General features: G+C 38.0%; 1 protein-coding gene across 2 annotated transcripts in view; it reads left to right on the plus strand.

The window, feature by feature from the left end:
- The window catches only part of THSD7B (thrombospondin type 1 domain containing 7B), a 908,985-nt gene that overhangs the window by 309,353 nt on the left and 576,661 nt on the right, over positions 1-22,971 (plus strand). For both annotated transcript variants that reach the window (XM_054679008.1, XM_009443389.3), the window contains exon 4: positions 14,904-15,152. In XM_054679008.1, the coding sequence (XP_054534983.1) occupies positions 14,904-15,152 (249 nt within the window). The remainder of the gene's footprint in view (positions 1-14,903; positions 15,153-22,971) is intronic.

Below are 22,971 nucleotides of genomic sequence, written 5' to 3' on the forward strand. Positions count from 1 at the left end.
GGTACAATCTTAGCTCACTGCAACCTCTGCCTCCTGGATTCAAGCAATCCTTGTGCCTGAAGCCTCCCAAGCAGCTGCGATTATAGGCATGTACCACCATGCCCAGCTGTTTTTTTTTTTTTTTTTTAATAGAGACAGGGTTTCACCATGTTGGCCAGGCTGGTCTCAAACTCCTGATCTCAAGTCATTTGCTTGCCTTGGCCTCCCAAAATGCTGGGATTACAGGTGTGAGCCACTGCATCTGACCAATATGTTTTGGTAGTTAGGAATACTTGCATTTTTATTTTAGAAGTTACCTTTGTATTTAACTGTGTATAGTGCCCTTTATTTCCTCACCTTTTCCAGCCTAATTTAGTGCTGTTTGTTATGTCAGTTTTAAGTTATTTCCACCTGGTACGTATAATTTTATTCCACTTTTTTACATTTTCTCTCTTCTTCTTCTTCTTCTTCTTCTTCTTCTTCTTCTTCTTCTTCTTCTTCTTCTTCTTCTTCTTCCATGTTTTAGGTCTGTTCTATAAATAGAATCTATTCTACTTTTACATAGCATGAAATATTTACGTTATTCTTCTAGTCCTGACCCCATTCTCATTGTAATATTTGCTTTACAATTGTATATTTGACAAGTTTCAGTCATTTTGCCAAAGATTTCCAAGTTATTTTTTGGTTGAATGAAGCTTAGTTTCCAGCAAATTCTTGAGGAAAATCACAATATACAGTGTTTCCTGAGTTGGGGAGATTCAAATCTGTTTGAAGAACAGTTTAGCCAGATATAATATTCTATTTACTATTCTTGAAAATGTTACTCTGTTGCAGCCTTGATTTGTATACTGTTTTGAGAAGTTTGTTGCCAGTTTTTATTTTTTATTTTTTGCATTTTAAAATTATCTATTTTCCTGAGAACTTGAGAATGTCTTTATTTTAAAGTTTAATAGTTTTACTAGTATATGTCCCAGGGTCGATTGATCTGGATTAGATTTTCAGGGGATATAGAAGTTCGTTTCAATGTATAGATTCAAGCTTGCTTTATTTTGGGGGAATTTGAGGGGTTACTAGAATTTTAAACATTATTTTGGTCAGATGTTTTAATTTTCTTTATATAAAATATAGGTATGTTGGACTATTTTCCATTTCATTTACTTTCTCTACTTCTATCTTTATCTCATCTTATTTATCTATATTTTTGGTACTTTCCTTTAATGTTTTCACTGAATCTTGTATGTCGTCATTTGAGTATTTCGTTTCTTGGACATCTTGTTATTCATAATTCAATTTTGAAAAATTTTTTGCTTCTATTGTCTTTCTGAGTTCAGTCAATTCATTTTATTATTTCTCTATTTGTCCATTCTGGTCTTAATATTTCTATTTCTGATTCAAGGTATTTTTTAGTCATATCTTCAAAGATTTTGAGGGTATTTACTGCTGTGTGATATTTTATGTTACAGGGTTTTTCTTTTCAGCTTTGTTCTTGGTTATTTGGAGGAGACTTTGTTAGTAGAAACATTTTCACATTTTCTGGCTTTTATTGCAGTTTTTTTTTTTTTTTTGAGACGGAGTCTCGCTCTGTCGCCCAGGCTGGAGTGCAGTGGCGCGATCTCGGCTCACTGCAAGCTCCGCCTCCCGGGTTCACGCCATTCTCCTGCCTCAGCCTCCCGAGTAGCTGGGACTACAGGCGCCCGCTACCACGCCCGGCTAATTTTTTGTATTTTTAGTAGAGACGGGGTTTCACCGTGTTAGCCAGGATGGTCTCGATCTCCTGACCTCGTGATCCGCCCGCCTCGGCCTCCCAAAGTGCTGGGATTACAGGCGTGAGCCACCGCGCCCGGCCTTTTATTGCAGTTTTACCTGAAGGTAGTCTGTTTTATTTCAATGTCTATTTATTTCATGAATAAGGTTTCTATTTCCAAAGCATCCTCTTTTGTTGTTTCTGCCCTCTTTTGTGAGGTTTGATTTATGGATGTTGTTGCTGGTAGTGGTGATAGGAAAAGGGCGGTATCTTGTTCTGTCTTTGTTTCTGCAGGATTCCTAATTTCCCTCCTCTAATTTCTTCTCCCCCTTTACTGCATTATCTCTAAGGTCTACCAGCTATTCTGTCTATATATGATTATCCATGACTGCCACTTCCAGTCTCTTACATTTTGAAGTCTGTATCTGGGTTCTGAACTGCCAAGTTCCGAACTGTTTTCTGTATTTTGAAGGCATCGTTGAACTTTCTTTTTCTGAAAATGATTTTGTCTGTGTTTCATCTAAGTCTTTTACTCCTCTGCAATTTTTTTCATGGAATCTCTTAGGATTCTCTTCCTCTATGTTCCACACCCACTGGGTGACATTCATACTGGGTAATCTGTCAGATATTTTTCTACTTACATCTAATTTGAAAGTGTGTATATGTGTGTGTGTTCATGTTCTGTCTCTAGTAATGGAGAATAAAAAGGTAATGTGTGGTTTGGTTTGCTCTGCTTGTTGATTTTCTTTTGTAGTAGTGCTGATAGGAGAATATCAAACTCAGGCTACTGCTTTTGTTTTGCACACCTGGAAGTCAAGATAGGTTTTTCTTTTCAGTGCAACTTGATTGGTTTTAAAATTTTGAATCTATAACAACAAGAGCTCTCAAATATTTTAACTTTAAACATAGTTTCGGTCTAAAAGGCAGGGGAAATTAATTTTAGTTTTGGCCATTCTACAATTTTGCCATGCAGCCATTAGGAAATTACTTATCTTTTTGGGTTTCCATTTTCATCTCTATAAAATGAAGGCAATGGCCAAGACCTTCAGATGATTGCTGATATTGCTTATATCTCTAACCGGTTGTACACAAATCCACAAATATGTACCTACATATCATTCTTAGTACTCTGTCTAAGAAATTTGGAGAAGATAAAGTCTGTTTTATTCTGAGAGTGGTACTGCATTTTAAATCTCTGTTGAATAATGTTTTCCAGTGACAGAAATTGATCATAATACTAAAAACATTTCATTTTGATATAACATCACACTCAAGGATACTCCTCAGGAATTTAATATCTCAGTATGTCTGTGTGCTTATTTCTATATCTGTAGAACAATCTCTTTATTCCACAGAAGCAACTGAATGGCATATTTAAAACATAATTTCATCCTGCTATTTTAGCTTAACTGCATGATGTTAGGTTTATTACCTTTTGAAAAGTTTAAAATCATGTAAATCAAGATAAGAAATTAAGAGGCATTTTAACAGTGCAGGTTTATTTTATTGAGAATTTTAAAGAGAAAGGCTATGTAACTCAAGCAGCGTCCCCCATTAGTTGTAAACACTAAACTTAGGTAAACATCATTTTTATCAAATAACACCTAAGTCACCTCAGCTTAATCTGGCTAAGAAAGGAGTTATGAAGAAAAGGAAACTCAAATACTCTTCCAGCTAAACTTCTCAGTGATCCTTTATTTTTTGGTAGTTTAAAAATCACTTTTAATATTTTCAAAATTGCCTTCTCTGTCATATTTTTAAAACTCTTATTCAAATACCTTTGTTAAATTTCACATTGCAGAAGGTGGCAATGCTCATGTTTTGGTCTAGTTCCTATAGCAGTCAGGGATGTAACATAAACCTTGGTATATGCAGATTTTTTTCTTCAAGTTGTTCTGATTTTTTGTATGTTTCTATTAGTTTGCCTAGTGGCAGAAAAATGCTACCAGTTTAGAGTCAAAATCATTAAAAGTAATAGCATACATTCTGATTTCCCAGATAGATTCTCTTTTGAATCTATCTCAGTTCTGGTTCATTTCTCTTCATTTTTCCAGTCACATTTTATTCCTTGGTGTTATTTTCATGATGTGATGTTGCAAACATTTGCTGAGTTTGAATCTGTAAGCTATAGAAGCAACTGTTCCCTTGTAATTATGCTATAATTTGGACAAGCTGCTGCCATATGGATAGCACTGTTTTTGTTAAATAATTGGAATAAGCATGATTTCGAATGGCCCACTGTTTGATTAAGAGTTTCTAAAGTACTCAGTTGCAATTTCACTTTTATAAAAGTACTTTTTAACTGTAAAGTGTATTTTGGAAGTATTATGTTCTATAAACAAATATTACATAATTTAGAATAAAATTAGTAGAAATTCAAATACCTTCACAATTAGGGACTTTACTCTTATGTTATTAGTTCTAATCAGTATTTTTTCCATATTCAGGGTAGATTTAGCTCTCTAGGAATATGTTTATTTATAAATTGGATTATTACATGGTTGTAGCAAAGCTTTGTGTCACATAACTTTTTAGATTTCTGGTTGAACATGATAAAATGAACACAGCTATGTCTGCTGTATTGGGGAAATCTACTTACATGACAGTAAAATAATAAAAGAGGCATAAACTCTCAAGAAAAAATATAATAAAGCATGTGACAGTTGGGAAGAAAGTTCAACAAATTTTGGGAGCTAGAAAGTAAAGCGATGAGTGGTAATTCACCTAGCTGAGTGGAGAAAGTAGAAAGCTCTTCTTCAGTTGGAAGATGTTGAAGAAGCAAATCAATTTACAGGGCATAGCTGCGTTGGGCACAAATCTATGTATTTATGACATTTTACCTCTTCCATGGCACATAGGAAGATATTTCACTGTCTTCTTTGCAGTATATTTGAGCCATTTGGCTGAGATCTGACCAATGACTTGTAGGCAGGAGCAACCTAAGCCACTTCTAAGCCAAAGTCATAAATCACCTTGGGCTACCCTCCTGCTATCTCTTTGCTTTTTAAGGGTGAACTTGAAAGCCACATATTCTAGATGGTGAATCTATAAGGTGGACACAACCTGGATTCTAAGTCTTCACTTAGAACATTGTCCTCTGGAAGAGTTGAACAACCTGTATCAAACTTTATGTGAAAAGAAAATAAACACTTATTTTAATAAATATTCAGATTTCCAGGTTTATTTGTTACCACAGTATAGCCTATTTTATTCTGACAAATACAAGATTATTGGAAGCCTTAGGAATTATAAGTTGTAAGAAACTAAAGACAAATGTGTTCAATGGTCCTAAAAATTACCCCCTTACCTAGAGAAGATAGTGTTAGTATAAAAGATCATACTGTGAAAATGCAGGGTAAAAGTAAAGGTCTATATAGTTTGTGAGAGAACCCTGACAGTGCTCCCTTTCTCTAGTCAGCTGTCATAAAAGCACCATCCAGGTTTATACACATGAAGCAAGAGATAGGGGATTCCTATCCTGAGAAAAAGGCAAGCTAAAAAGTAAAGACTTACGGATACTGGCATTTGTGGAACACAAATAAAATGCCCTGGTCCTTGCATAATCAACCAATAGTAATGATTAGTATTGGGTAAGACTCACCTATAATCAAAGAGCTTCCAATTTGTGTTTGTGGTGCCACATTCTAATCCCTAATAGCAAAGGATCACCAAAAATGTAAGCTAAGTCCAATGTGAAACAGTGAGGACAAAATAAACAGAAATCAGGAACTAAGAATAAAATGAGATAATGTACAGAGAGAAATAAAAATATTTTATTATTGTCAATTATGTAAGATGAAATATTGCAGTTATGAGAACAAGATAATATTTAAAAGGAATAATTAAGAAATGAACATTAAAAATCTAATTGCAAAATAAGTTAAAAATTAATAAAAAGTTGGAGACTAATTTAGGGTGAATTACTTGGAAAGAAAGAAAACACAGAAAATAGAGCAAAAATAAAAGAAAAAGTTATATAGGTTAAATATCTGATGGATGATGGTTCCATAAAAGGAGGACCTGTAAAACACCATACATGAAAGTGAATTGATGACCTAAATATGAAGTGGTAAAGTGTAAAATTTTCTAAATGAAAAAATATGCGAGCATAGATTTATAGCATTGGGATTGAGGAAAAAATCTCAAGTGTGGCATAAAAAGCACAAACTATGAGGGGAAGGATAAATCAAGAAATTTAAAAACTGTATTACAAAAACCATAACAAAATTAAAAATCAAATTATAGGAAAATATATTTGTATTATATAAAACCACCAACAGACTACTGTTCAGAATCTATGCATATATTTCTGTATGTCTGTTGTCAACATCTATCTATATATAAGTCTGTGTGCGTGTGTGTGCGTGCGTGTGTGTACTTAAACTCAGTAGGAAAAAAATACACGTTAGAAGTCTAAAAGTTGGCTGGGTGCGGTGGCTTATGCCTGTAATCCCAGCACTTTGGGAGGCCAAGGTGAGTGGGTCACCTGAGGTCAGGAGTTCAAGACCAGCCTGGCAAACCCCTTCTCTACTGAAAATACAAAAATTAGCTGGGCGTGATGGTGCACGCCTGTAATCCCAGCTGTTTGGGAGGCTGAGGCAGGAGAATCACTTGAACCCAGGAGGCAGAAGTTGCAATGAGCCAAGATCGCGCCATTGCACCCCAGCCTGGGCAACAGAGCAAGACCCCACCACCCCCACCACCAAAAAGGTCTAAAAGTTAAAAAAAAATTCTTGTAGCTATAGGGGCAAAACCATTTTCTATCTGCCCACACCCCTTGGTTCCTAACTCGTATCCCTCCAACTCCTGCTTCTGTCTCCTTCTCTGACTTCGACTTTTCTGACTCCCTCTTATAAAGATGCTGTGATGCATTGGGTCCACTGGGTACTCCAGAATCATTTCCCCTTCACAATATTCTTAACTTAATCACCTCTACAAAGTTTATTTTGCCATGTATGGTGGCACATTCATTGATTCCAATTATTAGGTGTGGACATTTTTGGAGGGCCATTGTTCACTCTACGACAATGGTCAAACAGTATGGACCAATTTGCAGAACAGGAAGTATGAAGAGTCATTAATGATGTGAGAGGAACATAAAGCTCATGGTAATCTGGAAAACAAATGAGTTTCCTCAACAAAAATAAGCCTGATGATACCAAGAATTGGGAGCATGTTGAAAAAATTTGACAATACGTTATGTATCTGCTTATATAAATATGTATGACCTAACTCTAGGCAATACTACTAGGGGAAATCTCTTTTACATGTGTAACACATAGAGATATGTACAAGGAGGTTCAATACATCATCCTGTGGATTTGCAAGAAATTGAGCACAACCAAAGGGCCCACTAATTGGGAAATGAATACATAAATTGCCATGTATTCATATCCTGGGATATTACTCAATAATGAAAATGAATTCTATCTGCATGGTCAACACGGATAGATCTAGAAATCACAATACTACATGAGGAAGATCTTTTCCAGAGCAATGTGTATAACAAAAATATTTAAGTAAAAATTAAAAAAAAATATATGGCAATAGTATGTGCTATCTGTAAATACAGGTATATACATCTTAGTTAAAGCATAAAACATTTATACTTATTAATTACACTCTCACCACTCCTCTTCACATAGTACTGGAAGTCCTAGCCAGAGCAATCAGACGAAAGAACTCAAGGCATACAAATCAGAAGAGAGGAAGCCAGCCTGTCGCTATTTGCCGATGACATGATCATTTACCTAAAGCCTCCTGCAGAAAGCTCCCAGAACTGATAAAAGAATTCAGCAAAGTTTCTGGATACAAAATTAATGTACATATATCAGTAGCTCTTTTATATACCAACAGCGACCAAGCTGAGAATCAAATCAAGAACTGAACTCCTTTTACAATAGCTGCAAAAACAAAACAAAACAAAATAAAACTAACCAAGGAAGTGAAAGACCTCTACAAGGAAAACTACAAAACACTGCTGAAAGAAATCATAGATGACACAAACAAATGGAAACACATCCCATGCTTATGGATGGGTAGAATCTATATCGTGAAAATGACCGTACTGCCAAAAGCAATCTACAAATTCAGTGCAATTCCTATAAAATATACTACCATTATTCTTCACCAAATTAGAAAAAACAATTCTAAAATTCATATGGAACCAAAAAAGAGCCTGCATAGCCAAAGCAAGACTAAGCAAAAAGGACAAATCTGGAGTCATCACATTACCTGATTTCAAACTATATTATAAGGCCATAGTCACCAAAACAGCATGGTACTGGTATAAAATAGGTACACAGGCCAGGCATGGTGGCTCACGCCTGTAATCCTAGCACTTTGGGAGGCTGAGGCAGGTGGATTGCCTGAGTTCAGGAGTTCGAGACCAGCCTGGGCAACACAGTGAAACCCTGTCTCTACTAAAATACAAAAAAGTAGCCAGGAATAGTGGTGTGTGCCTGTAGTCCTAGCTACTTGGGAGGCTGAGGCAGGAGAATTGCTTGAACCCAGGAGGCGGAGGTTGCAGTAAGCTGAGATCGCACCACTGCACTCCAGCCTGGGTGACAGATCAAGACTCTGTCTCAAAAAAATAAAAAATAAATAAAATTAAATTTAAAAAAAGGTGCATAGACCAATGGAACAGAATAGAGAACCCAGAAATAAGCCCAAATACTTACAGCCAACTTATCTTCAACAAAGCAAACAAAAACATAAAATGAGGAAAGAACTCCCTTTTAAACAAATGGTACTGGGATAATTGGCTAGCCACACATAGGAGAATGAAACTGGATCCTCATCTCTCACCTTATACAAAAATCAACTTAAGATGGATTAAGGACTTAAATCTAAGGCATGAAACTTTAAAAATTCTGGAAGATAACATTGGAAAAACCCTTCTAGACATTGGCTTAGGCAAGGGTTTCATGACCAAGAACCCAAAAGCAAATGCAATCAAAACAAAAATAAATAGCTGGGACTTAATTAAACCAAAGAGCTTTTGCACAGCAATAGGAACCATCAGCAAAATAAACAGACAACCCACAAAGTAGGAAAAAATCTTCACAATCTATACATGTGACAAAGTACTAATATCCAGATTCTACAATGAACTCAAACCAACAAGAAAAAACAATTCCATCAAAAAGTGGGCTAAGGACATAAATAGACAATTCTCAAAAGGAGATATACAAATGGCCAACAAACATTTGAAAAAATGTTGAACATCACTAATGATCAGCATTATGCAAATCAAAACCACAATGGGATATCACCTTACTCCTGCAAGAATGGCTGTAATAAAAAAATCAAAAAATATTAGTTGTTGTTGTGGATGCAGTGAACAAGGAACACTTCCGCCCTATTGGTGGAAAATATAAACCAGTGTAACCACTATGAAAAACAGTGTGGAGATTCCTTAAAGAACTAAAAGTAGAACTACGATTTGATCCAGCAATCCTACTACCCAGAGGAAAATAAGTCATTATACGAAAAATATACTTGCACATGCATGTTTACAGCAGCACAATTCGCAATTGCAAAATGTAGAACCAACCCAAATGCCCATCCATCAATGAGTGGATAAAGAAAGTGGTGTGTGTGTGTGTGTGTGTGTGTGTGTGTATATGTATATGTATATATACATATATATGTGTGTGTATATGTATATATAAATATATGTGTGTATATGTATATATACATATACACACTAGTATATATACATATACACACACATATATGTATATATGTGTATATATATGTGCATGTGTGTGTATAAGATGAAATATGACTCAGCCATAAAAAGGAATGAATTAATGGCATTCACAGTGACCTGGATGAGATTGGAGACTATTACTCTAAGTCAAGTAACTCAGGAATGGGAAACCAAACATCATATGTCCTCACTCATAAGTGGGAGCTAAGTTATGAGGATGCAAAGGCATAAGAATGACACAAAGGACTTTGGGGACTCAGAGGGAAAGGGTGGGAAGAGAGTCAGGGATAAAAACAACAAATTGGGTGCAGTGTAGACTGCTTGGGTGATGGGTGCACTGAAATCTCACACATCACCACTAAAGAATTTTAGGAGTCCAAAGAGGGCAGATTACCTGAGGTCAGGAATTTGAGACCAGCCTGGCCAACAGGGTGAAGCCCAGCTCTAATAAAAAATACAAAAAATTAGCTGGGTGTGGTGGTGCACCTGTAGGCCCAGCTACTTGGGAGGCTGAGACACGAGAATTCCTTAAACCCGGGAGGCAGAGGTTACAGTGAGCCAAGATTGTGCCACTGCACTCCAGCCTGGGTGACAGAGTTAGACTCAGTCTCAAAAAAAATTAGAAAAAGAAAAAAGAAAAAAGAACTTACTGATGTCACCAAACACCACTGTTCTCCAATAACTTATGAAAATAAAAAAATTAAAAAAATAAAAATTTAAAAAATATATATGGCAATACTACATGTGATCTGTATATACAGGTCTATACATATGAAAGTATAAAACATTTATACTTATTAATTATTATGTTTTTATATCTGAAATAATACAATCAATTTAAGGATAGTAGCTATGTCTGAGGAGACAGAAATAAAACTAGAATTGCAAAGAACAGTAGGGATTTCACCAGTATTTGTAATTTTTTTATTATTTAAGGAAATTTGAACCAAATGTTAGTTTTGCTAGAAAGGTATGGAAGTATTTGTTATATTACTCTATTTTTCTATATGTGTGATGTATGATATAAAAGTAGTGGTAAATGGAATGCTAATGAATTGGAGGTAGTTTACCGCTGATTTTTATTTTATAAGAGCTTCTGCCCACATTTGTAATTAGGGAGATTTTCTTACATTTCCAGGGGAAGTAAGAATTACTAGCATAATTTTTGTTTCAAATATTTTCTTTATATTTAAATATTTGGGGAGTAATTTATAAAAGACAGCATGTTCTATACATGTGACAGGGGTCAAATTATCACAGCATCTTTTCTAAAAAGGCAAATCAACAGAATAGGTCTGTTTCATTAAGAAGATACATGATTTTCTACGAAAGGATCAATTTTCATTTCTGTGTGTGGACAAAAATTTTTGTTGTGGATTTTAGTTTGTAAGGTCATTCCAATTACACTAAAGGTTACTACAAATCTAAGGGGTGAGTAAATCACATTTTATTATTGTTTCTCTCTGCTGATAATGAAACTTAGCAGCTAAGAGATTAAGGTCGTAATAATATATCGTGATGCAAAGTGCAGGACCCAGATATTTCTCATTCACCATCTAATGTTCCTTTTACTGTTCCAGAAAAGGGAATCTTACTGATCAAATTAGACCAGAGCTCAACATGTTACCTTTTATTATTATTGTTTTAACCAAAGAGTGGGATAGTGAAAATAACATTAAAAATATGTTAATATGTAATCAATAGGACATATGCTATTTCTTGGAAAGAAAACAAGAATTAGGATCCCTTTTCGAAAATACAAAATCCTCAATTAATTCCTATAACTCCCTGCACATGCTCTTACTGTTGGAGACTTATTATCTGTTCTGCTGGTCCAGGAGGAAAAGTCAATGTGGGAAGGATGAGCAACAGAGAGTGAAAGCTGGTAAGTGGGAAGAAAGGAACCACTACTTTAGCTGTATACAGAGAATGAAATAGCGTGGGGCTTTCTTTATGAAGGGAAAAATGAAATCAATCTTGGAAATTGAAATTCATTTTCTAAAAACATACACAAGTTATAAAACTCTTTTACATTTCTGCATTAGTTTGCTCGGGCTGTCGTAAGAAGTTCCACAAACTTGCTGGGTCAAACAACAGATTTTTATTTTATTTTATTTTATTCATTCATTCATTCATTCATTCACTCAGTCACTCACTTCTGGAGGCCGTAAGTCCAAGATCAAGGTGTGGGCAGCATTGCTTTTTTCTGAAGGCTCTCTCCTTGGCTTGTAGATGGCTGCCTTCCCGCTGTGTCTTCACATGGTCTTTCCTGTGTATGTGCCTGTGTGCTAATCTCTTATAAGGACACCAGTCATATTGGATTAAGGCCTACCCTATGCTTTATTTTAATCACCTCTTTAGTCACTCTGTCTCCAAATAAGTTTGCAGTCTGAGGTCCCAGGGGTTATGACTTCAACATTAATTTTAGAGCAATGAAACTCAGCCTATAACAATTTCTGAAAAGTCAAAACATGGAAACTTCTTGTTGACTTACAGCTTTCTGGTGTATTGCACAATAGAAAGAGGTGGTCCCCTCCCCCAGCCTCTGCTTTACTTGGCAACAGTGACGTTACTTTCTGTATTAGATGAGACATTTTCAGGAAAGTTTCTTTCTAGTGGATTTTGATCCCAGGCCCCAAAATTGTCACATTGAATTGAACAGTAACAATGAGACACTGCGCTTTTCATTTTGAAAGGACTAATATTATCTAAATAGATTTAAAAAAAAAAAATATTGAGGCTGGGCTCGATCCTGGGCCAATCCTGACACTTTGGGAGACCAAGTCAGGTGGATTGCTTGAACCCAGGAGCTCCAGACCAGCCTGGGCAACATGACAAAACCCCGTCTCTACAAAATATACAAAAATTAGACAGTTGTGGTGTTGTGCATCTGTAGTCCCAGCTACTCAGGAGACTGAGGTGGGAGGATCACCTGGGCCTGGGGAGGTCGAGGCTGCAATGAGCCCTGATTCCACTATTGCACCCAGCCTGAGTATCAGAGTGAGATCCTGTCTCAAAAAATAAATAAAATAAAATATTGGACCAGAGGAAGATTTAGCTTTTCCTCTATGAACACATTAACTCTCAATGGCTTAATGGGGGGTATAAATATGGAAATTTACTATCAATATGGCCAAATATGAGCATATTTTACTCTGTCTTCTGTAAGTGATCGCTCCCCCATTTATGTGTTTTCCCAAGTTAGAAATGAAACAATTTAAGACTTCTTCTTTTTTTGTTTTTTTGAGACTTTGCCCATCACCCAGGCTGGAGTGCGGTGGTGCAGTCTCAGCTCACTGTAGCCCCCTCCTCCCAGGTTCAAGCAATTCTCCTGCCTCAGCCTCCCAAGTAGCTAGGACTACAGGCACACACCACCACCATGCCTTGCTAATTTTTGTATTTTTAGTAGAGACAAGGTTTCATCGTGTTGGCCAGGCTGGTCTCGAACTTCTGACCTCAGGTGATCTGCCTGCCTTGGCCTCCCAAAGTGTTGGGATTATAGGTGTAAGCCACTACACCTGCTCCCCCTCCCCTTTTTTAAACCACATTCAGAGGAACCATTACCAAAATCTCTGTCAGTATTTGAACATTGACCCTTTCTTTAGTTTACATTCTTAGAATATTATCCTTTTCCTCCCAAAGTATTGGTTGCCTTTGACTGAATAGAGGAACTAATAACAAGGGACAAAAGGAACAGAATGCCAATTAATATTTGAAATATTATCTCCCAATATGAATCTGATTTCCCTCCACTTGAAATCATTTAATGCCTAATTAAACAAATTGCTTAGCCTGTGACAGGAAGCCCTTCCAGAGCAGCTTTCGAAGAACCCTCGTACCTTGTATCTATCTACGTTCCTCCACGCACTTTATGCTTCAGGAGAACAAATGGGCTCCTACGTTTCCCCAGTGGTGTGCTTACAAATGTTTAACAATCAGTTCTCAGGAGTTTGGGAGAGGAGGCTTGATTTGTAGCATTTGCCAATTTCTGTATTGTAAATACTCTGACTTTGGCCAATTTAAAGTTTACAGGAGGTCAAGTGGTTTGCAAATTCCTGAAAATTTAACAATTGGCTCCTGTGAGCAGGTAGAGCTAGCTCCAGTATACCACTGGTTCCCATCCCCAAAAGGTATGATTTCAAACCTTTGAATATGCTATTGTTTTACCTTAGAATAGTGTTTTCTCTGTGCCTGAGAAGCTCCCATTAATCTTTTAAAAATGTAGCTCAGGTGTCCTCTCTGAGCACCCTTCTGCCTTACCGGGGGTTCATCACTGCCTTGTCAGTGTTTCTCATCATTACAAATGCTTTTATGTTGGGCTGGTCACATTATCACATTATCTTTTTTATTTTAAATTTTTAGTATACTTTAAGTTTTAGGGTACATGTGCACAAAGTGCAGGTTTGTTACATATGTATACATGTGCCATGCTGGTATGCTGTACCCATTAACTCGTCATTTAGCATTAGGTATATCTCCTAATGCCACATTATCTTATCTTTTTATTTATTTACCTTTTTCCTAATTAGACTGTTGGTGCTTGATCACACACACATTTTGCCGATCAGGAAATTAATGCTCAGAGCCTAACAATATGAGGAAATATAACAGCACATTTTAAAAATTACCCAGTATTTACCACAATGGATAGGTGAATATTCTAAAGTTTATATTTACCTTTTTGATACTGTACAAATTACTTAGCCTTTCTGAGCCTAAATTTCTTTATCTATCTACAAAATGGATATAATAAAATGTAAACTCATGAGCTTGTTGTGAGAAAGTTATCTGTGAAGTGCAGCACAGTTGTGACACCTGAAAACCAGTCAATCCATGGTAATAGCAGGCTAACACCATGGGTGAAAGCAGTCTAGAAGGGCTGGGCGCGATGGCTCATGCCTGTAATCCCAGCACTTTGGGAGGCCAAGGTGGGTGGATCACTTGAGGTCAGGATTTCAAGACCAGCTTGTCCAACATGGTAAAACCCTGTCTCTACTGAAAATACGAAAATTAGCTGGGCATGGTGGTGTGTTTCTGTAGTCTCAGCTACTTGGGAGGAGGCTGAGGCAGGAGAGTTGCTTGAATCTGGGAGGCAGAGGTTGCATCACTGCACTCCAGCCTGGGTGACAGAGCAAGACTCCATCTCAAAAAAAAAAAAAAAAAAAAAACAGCAGCCTAGAAGGACCCCCATTATTTCTAATAATATGGATAATACTGATAAAGGTGGACCCATCTTAGATGTGTATCTTGCTAGAGTGAAGCAGCTTCAATGTTTCAGAAGAAATAAACATTCTTCAAATGTTACACTCTTCAATATTTTTCATGATGTCTCTAAAATTTTTAAAAAATCTTCCTATTAAACACTTAAATCAAATTTCAGAGTTTTTTTCTCATGGTAGGCACTTTATAATGTTAGTTGCATCCATTAATATATGGCCTCCTATTTTCTACTTCTGTTTTTTTCAGCCTTTGCCTTCAAGATTCCTTCCCATTGACTGTTCAGTCCTGCATCATGCCCAAAGACTGTGAAACCTCCCAGTGGTCCTCCTGGAGCCCCTGCTCCAAGACATGCCGTTCAGGGAGTCTCTTGCCAGGATTTAGGAGCAGGAGCCGGAACGTGAAGCACATGGCTATTGGAGGTGGAAAGGAGTGTCCTGAACTTCTTGAGAAAGAGGCCTGCATTGTTGAAGGAGAACTTCTGCAGCAATGTCCCAGGTATTATGCCTTTATGCCTTCTTTAGTGTGAAGAAGGCATAATTTAATGTTGTAGGAATGTTAACGTAATGAAAGTAGCTGTGACTCATGTTTATTGAGTCTTCACTCAGTATACAAGTTCCATACTTGGCAGCATAGGAGAGCAGGTTAAGATCATGGGCTTTGGTGTTGACTCCCTTGGTTTAAGTCCTGTTTCTGTGACTTTCTAATTATATTAATTTCTTCAAGTACTTAATTAGAGTGCCTTAGTTTACCAGAAGTACTTAATTCATCCTGTGTTTGGCACATAGTAAATGCTCAGTAACCATTAGCTATTATTACCTGACACAACACACCTAATTCTCATAGAAACCTGAGAGGCCATTCACGGCATCTCCATTTTACAAATGAAGCTACTAATGTTCAGAGAGATTAAATTATTTCTGAAGTTATGTAGGTAAGGAGTGGCAGTACCCTGATTCTAACTCAGTTCCGTTTTCAAATCTTACTGCCGCTATGTGGTGTTCTTCAATTCCAGAGTCCCTAGGGAGCCAGAGAATATTCGAGAAAGGATTTAACATATATTAATAGCTACATTTTAACAGCATTTTTTTTTTTAGATAAAAACTCTTGTTGCCCAGGGTGGAGTGCAATGGTGTAATTATGGCTCACTTTAGCCTCCACCTCCTGGGCTCAAGAAATCCTCCCATCTCAGCCTCTCCAGTAGCTGGGACTATAGGCATATGCTACAGTGTGTGCTACTATATATATTTTTTATTTTGTATAGAGATGGGGTCTCACTGTGTTGCCCAGGCTGGTCTCAAACTCCTGGGCTTAAGCGATACTCCCACCTCGGCTTCTCAAAGTGCTGGGATTGCAGGCTTGAGCCACCATGCTGTGCCTGGCCTACATTTTAACATCTTGATATTGGTTATACCCATCCAAAGACCTGGGTAAAGACCTGCAGTATGTTTTCCTTTAGGTTGTTGGCTCACAGTGGGCCCAGTTTGATAACAGACAGAAATCTGTTAGGGATGGATTTGTGATATTTCCTGCTGAACAGCTGCCCTGAACTGTATCTGTTAAATCTGTAGCTATTCAAGATAGGCATTTTTCTTATAGTTTCTTGTAACTTCTATGACTAGAAACTCATTTCTGCTGCCAAAAATAAAGTAAGGAAAAAATAGTTTTCTGTATGAATTAGTGATTTGGTGATGTGTGAAGGGTATGGGTTATCGACCCAACAGGTTCTGGTGGTGGGCTGCAGCCTGGCTCTTCCTGAAACCTGATATGAGGTGTGCATTAGAAAGGCAGGTTTCTGTTGTCAAAACTCTTAGCCACTCACATCCCCACTTCCCAATTGGAACCAGTGTTGATTGAACACAGTTCCTTATATTCTTATTGTTAATTTTTTGCTAAAATGACCCCTTAGATTTGTATCATTCCTTATCTCAAATGCAGAAGATGGAGATGCAGTGCATGCCTCTTTACCACAAACTCTCAGCCTCACAGAACCCTTCCTCGTTGTGTTGTGTTGAGTCTCTGAAAACACTAATTTTGGAGTAAAACAGAAGCTTGAAAATGGCACAACTCTGAGATCTCTGTCCCTTTTAACATTGAAATACCTGGAATAAAATTGTATCTTCATCACTTACTAGCAGTATGATCTTGAACAAGCTATACAACTTTTCCAAGACATTTACTTTTTCAGTAGAATGCATCTGATAATACTGCCTGTGTGGCAGGCTAGAAAGGCTGAAGACCAGGCATGTGAAATGCCAGGCCCAGGGCTTAGCACATAGGTGGTGCTGCAAGAAGGATGACCACTATTGTTGCTATTTGCAGGTGTATTTGTTTCCTCCAGAAAGAGAGTATCTCTTTTCCTTAGCATACAATAATAATTTCCTGAGGTAGAAATATATTTCTTCTAGATAATTGGGAAATCTTATTTCCCTTCAGAGGCTTACTTCAGAAGGCTTCTTAATGGTATACAGGCAGGAATAAAATCTGGGTTTCATGATGACCTTGACATTGATGCCTCTATCCCTCATTTTTTTTTTCATGTGATAGCTAATATTCTCTACCTGATACTTTCAAATGTTTGTGATTTATAGGCAATCCTTTTTTAATAACAATTACAGTTCTCTTGGAAGTCAGAATGGTACCTCCCTGTCAATGCTGAGAAAACTGAACTACATCTATGTTTGTTAAACAATGCCTACCTTTTATCAAGTACCTACTGTTGGCCAATAATTATAGCAGAGTTATAAATTAACTAATTAAATATAAATAATATTTAGTGTGACATGGAACATTTTTGAGAGTGAAAGGGATGTAAATTGGCATTAAGATTCAAGCACAAATTTACTCAACTCTGAAGCCAGTATTCTTTCCATTATATCACACTGACTTTCATGATAGGCACAGTAAAGATATGCACTAAGATAAGGGTATACCTACTAATATACATGCATTTGTGTGCATCATATTTTTTTCAACAAGATAATGTGGAAAGTAATAATTCAGGATGTACCCAAGATGAGTTTCTGTATGGATCTTCATTTGATAGAACATTAGTGTCTGAAAATAGAGGCTGACAGACTTCACTGGTGATGAACCTGGCCCTCTAGTTCTACTGTTTGAAAATGTCGCTAAGTTTGACACACACACACACACACACACACACACACACACACACACACACTTTTAAAACGGTGAAGCTGTAGGAAATAGGAGTATTGGAGAATTAACTGAAATACCAACCAACCAGTGTTCCATAGGGAGAATAATGTAACTAATGATTCTACTTGGTTGTGGGAAGGAGAATACATGAGTAACAGCAACTAAACATCAGCTAACATTCTAATTTGTCTGAAATCTGGACTGTGGTCTCTACCATGGGAAAGCATAGAGGCTATGTACTAACATTTGTTTTTGGTTTTATATCAGTGATTAAAATTCATTGTTAACAAGGGAAAGGAAAATGAAAATCTATTAGGGAACAGAAATTCTCGTTTCCTTTCACAGAACTCATAAGCAAGTCATGTGCATCAAGCAAGTTAATTCACCTTATTTCTCCCCAGGAAGTAAATGCATGCCTATTTGATTCTTCATAGTGTTTTTAAAAAATCTTTTAGAATACTGTTTGACTTTTACCCTTCTGCCTCTTTGCTATTTGAGATGTGTTTGTTCCTTCATCAAATACACATTAAGCCCTTGCTATATGCCAAACACTATGTTAAGCATTTGAGATACCTCAGAGAACACAACAGACAAACTTCCCTCACGCCCTGGAACCTAAATTTTAGTGAAAATACACCAAATAAATAATATAAACGGTCCACTTGGTGGAAGAGCTATGGAAAAAATAAAACATCCAAGTAAGATAAAGCTAGAGGCTCTGGAATGCTGTGATGAGGGGTCAGCACAGGTGATGAAATTAAACAATGTCCCTAGAAAAGCATCATTTGAACAAGCAGGATTTGAGGAGGTAGGAAAATCAAAGAAGTAAATAAATTACTCAGGAAATTAGGGGAAAAATATTTCAAGAACAAGGTATAGGTAGAAAAGTGCTCTAGTCCTTGGATATTAATAAATCTTCAGTTGCATAGCTTTGGGGGATACTCTTCTCATTGCTCGACTGTCCAGCATTTTCACAATAAACACTATGAGTGACCGTCCCTAAGGCATGACTCCATAAAGGGAATTGTAACTAACAGGAGATCATTGGAGAAGCATTCCCTGGGGCCACAACACTACCAAGTAGTTGCTGTGGAGCAACTAATTTAACTTGAAAGGAGACAGAGACAGTTTATGTTATGCTATCTTGGGAAATTTTAGAACTACATGAAAATTAGCATTGTATAGCCTTAAGTTTGTTTCAAAGTTGTAGTTTTTGACTAAGGCATATATAGATCCCAGGAAACCTCTTCCTTCAGTCTATTTGTAATTTTATGGACCTCCCCAACCTCTAGTGTGTCATTAAACACTCACAGTGTATACTATGGGTAGGGAATGGACATGAGAGAGAGGATAAATTTGCTTGTCAGTTGCCACCTTGGCTCTTGGTGTGGTTGTCCCCTGTCACTGGGCATCATGATCTTGGATGTCATGTTATTCTGTGTCCCCAAACATGATGAGATAGGAGTCATTTAGGATACCTTGGCACTTGGGCACTTTCCTTTGTCGTGACTAACATCTAAAATATTATATCCCAGATCTCAACTAAGGGGAAGGCAAAAAGCATTCTAACACTGCAGGATGAGGCAGTACTGTTTAGTAGATGGGGTAAAGAAAGACAAAGAACATAGAGCTGTAATAGTGTAAATGCTTCATGTCAGAGAGCTGAGACACAGCCTGATTCTGGAACAGCTATGATTCCAGATCTCTTGCGCTTTAATAGAGAGGCCCATTCTGGTGAAAGACACTGTAACACATTTGAATATTGGAAAAACATCAGCTGCAAACATCTTTCTTAGAAGCGACACCTCAGATGACCTACCAGCAACTCCTACCACCCCACTGGGAGACAACAGTTTTCATACGAAAATGGCTGTTCTGTCTCTTAAATGATCATTTAGAGTATGGAATCGAATGTAAGACAGAACTATTAAATGGTGACAGTGACCAATACCAAGTAAAACTCTTAAGAAAATCTCAAGGCAGAAGCTGCACAGCTGAGAGTATTACCTAGTCTTTGTGATATTACTACACAGAAAAGCCAACGTGTAAAATATCATTCCAATACTCTGGTCCGGCACTGAATAGATGCGCTCTTTTATTTCATCCTGACTTGTTTCTGGTATGTATTAATTTATCCTTATTTTGCATGGACTAGAGATCCTTTAAAATAAGTCTGTGCAAATTTATGCTGAGAGATCTATCTGGGCACCCTGCACCCCACTTTGATTTGCTTGTGAAACAAACCCCTGAGACCAGCCTTGTTCTCCCTAACATCTTTTTGAGGCATTGTACCTAATTTTAGATTTTCTAGACATCTTTTTTTTCTTGAGAAAACCCTGGGTATTAGTTGATGAATTTTTAGATAAATATTGAAGCCAGGGATAGTGCCAAGAAAAAGGATGGTAGGTGAAATCTTGGCGTGGTTGTTCACCTCCTTTGCCTTTTGAAACAGAGTGCTGTGTTGTGAAGGGATGTTTGTTCAAAACCTGCTTTGGCCTGTCACTGTGTTAACCACTGGAGAACTCATAAAACAGAGAACTTCCAGTCTGTGTTCACTTAGGTTATTTGTCTTAAGAATCTTGTTTCATGTACTCTTTCAAAACTATTGGGTTGCTGCAAAAGTAATTGCAGTTTTTGCCGTGGAAAGCAATGGCAAAAACTGCAATTACTTTTGCACCAACCTTACAGATGGCCCAGAACACGACAATCGTGTCCTTTAAGAGTGCTTAATAGTAATGTCCCAACACATCATCTCGTACATATGAATAGGACTATTTTGTTTGTTTGTTTCCTTTTCCTTAGAAAGAGTAGCACCTAGAAAAGTGCCTGGCTCATAGTAAATGCTCACCAAACATTGAAGGAATAAATAAATGAAGGTTAAAATGTGGAGTAGCTCCAGAACAGTATTATACACTCGGCACTTTATTCCATGTTTACCTTTATTATATAGTAAGTATGACAGACTCAAAGGTATTTTAAAATAAAGAACAGCTGAAATTGGCATCATCAAGGTCAAAAAAGGACATCCACCCAGGACAAGGATGGACCCAGGAAGCTTGCCACAGTTCCACAATCCTGCTGATGCTGCATCCAGCTTTCCAGATAAAAAATCTCTGTTGTCATTGGTTATGAGGGTTACTTCAAAAAAGGTGAGGAATGATATCATAGTCTGAATTTGTCCAAGTTTTCCTTCTAGCACACACATCACTTGTTACATCTTTTAAATCTTCTCCTATTAGTTTTCTTTTTGTTGTCATTTGTTTTGAAATGGACTCTCCCTCTGTCTCCCAGGCTGGAATGGAGTGGTGTGATCTCAGCTCACCACAACCTCTGCCTCCTGGGTTCAAGTGATTCTCCCACCTCAGCCTCCCAAGTAGCTGGGATTACAGGCATGTGCCACCATGCCTGGCTGATTATTGTATTTTTAGTAGGGACGAGGTTTCATCATGTTGTCCAGGCAGGCTAGTCTCAAACTCCTGATCTCAAGTGATCCACAGGCCTTCGCCTCCCGAAGTCCTGGGATTACAGGCATGAGCCACCATGCCAGCCTTCCATTGATTTTCTATCACAGCACCGAACACTCTTCACATAGTAGGTATTTAATAAATGGTTGTCAGATAAATTAACAGATTCTCTAAGGAAGCTTTTCAAAAATTGTTTAAGAAGCTTTTCTGCAGCTATTTAGAAGTAGAGCTAGCAGGAGTTTATTTTCATATCCCAGTGGCACCTGGAACACCAGCGAGACAGAACCATTCACTCTCCTGGAAAGGGGGCTGAAGGCGGGGAGCCAAGTGGTCTAGCTCAGCGGATCCCACCCCTATGGAGCCCAGCAAGCTAAGATCCACTGGTTTGAAATTCTCGCTGCCAGCACAGCAGTCTGAAGTCGACCTGGGATGCTCAAGCTTGGTGGTGGGAGGGGTGTCCGCCATTACTGAGGCTTGAGTAGGTGGTTTTCCCCTCACAGTGTAAACAAAGCTGCTGGGAAGTTCAAACTGGGTGGAGCCCACCACCGCGCCACAAAGCTGCTGTAGCCAGACTGCCTGTCTAGATTTCTCCTCTTTGGGCAGGGCATCTCTGAAAGAAAGGCAGCAGCCCCAGTCAGGGGCTTATAGATAAAACTCCCATCTCCCTAGGACAGAGCACCTGGGGGAAGGCGTGGCTGCGGTCACAGCTTTAGCAGACTTAAACGTTCCTGCCTGCAGGCTCTGAAGAGAGCAGCTGACCTCCCAGCACAGCACTCAAGCTCTGCTAAGGGACAGACTGTCTCCTCAAGTGGGTCCCTGACCCCCATGCCTCCTGACTTGGAGACACCTCCCTGCAGGAGTTGACAGACACTTAATACAGGAGAGTTCCAACTGGCATCTGGTGGGTGCCCCTCTGGGATGAAGCTTCCAGAGGAAGGAACAGGCAGCAATCTGCTGTTCTGCAGCCTCTGCTGGAGATACCCAGGCAAACAGAGCCTGAAGTGGACCTCCAGCAAACTCCAGCAGACCTGCAGCAGAGGGGCCTGACTGTTAGAAAAACTAACAAACAAAAAGGAATAGCATCAACATCAACAAAAAGGACATCCACACAAAAACCCCATCAGAAGGTCACCAACATCAAAGACCAAAGTTAGATAAATCCATGAAGATGAGGAAAAGCTAGTGCAAAAATGCTGAAAATTCCAAAAACCAGAATTCCTCTTCTCCTCCAACGGATCACAACTCCTTGCCAGCAGGGGAACAAAACTGGATGGAGAATGAGTTTGACGAATTGACAGAAGTAGGCTTCAGAAGATGGGTAATAACAAACTCCTCCCAGCTAAAGGAGCATGTTCTAACCCAATGCAAGGAAGCTAAGAACCTAAAAGTTTAAAGGAATCTCACTAACTAGAATAACCAGTTTAGAGAAGAATATAAATGACCTGATGGATCTGAAAAACACAGCATGAGAACTTCATGAAGCATACACAAGTATCAATAGCTGAATTGATCAAGGGGAAGAAAGGATATCAGAGATTGAAGATCAACTTAATGAAATAAAGCATGAAGACAAGATTAGAGAAAAAGCATGAAAAGGAAAGAACAAAGCCTCCAAGAACCATGGAACTATGTGAAAAGACCAAACCTACATTTGATTGGTGTATCTGAAAGTGACAGGGAGAATGGAACCAAGT

This window comes from Pan troglodytes, chromosome 13 (assembly GCF_028858775.2).
Source record: "Pan troglodytes isolate AG18354 chromosome 13, NHGRI_mPanTro3-v2.0_pri, whole genome shotgun sequence".
In the NCBI taxonomy this organism is placed as follows: domain Eukaryota; kingdom Metazoa; phylum Chordata; class Mammalia; order Primates; family Hominidae; genus Pan; species Pan troglodytes.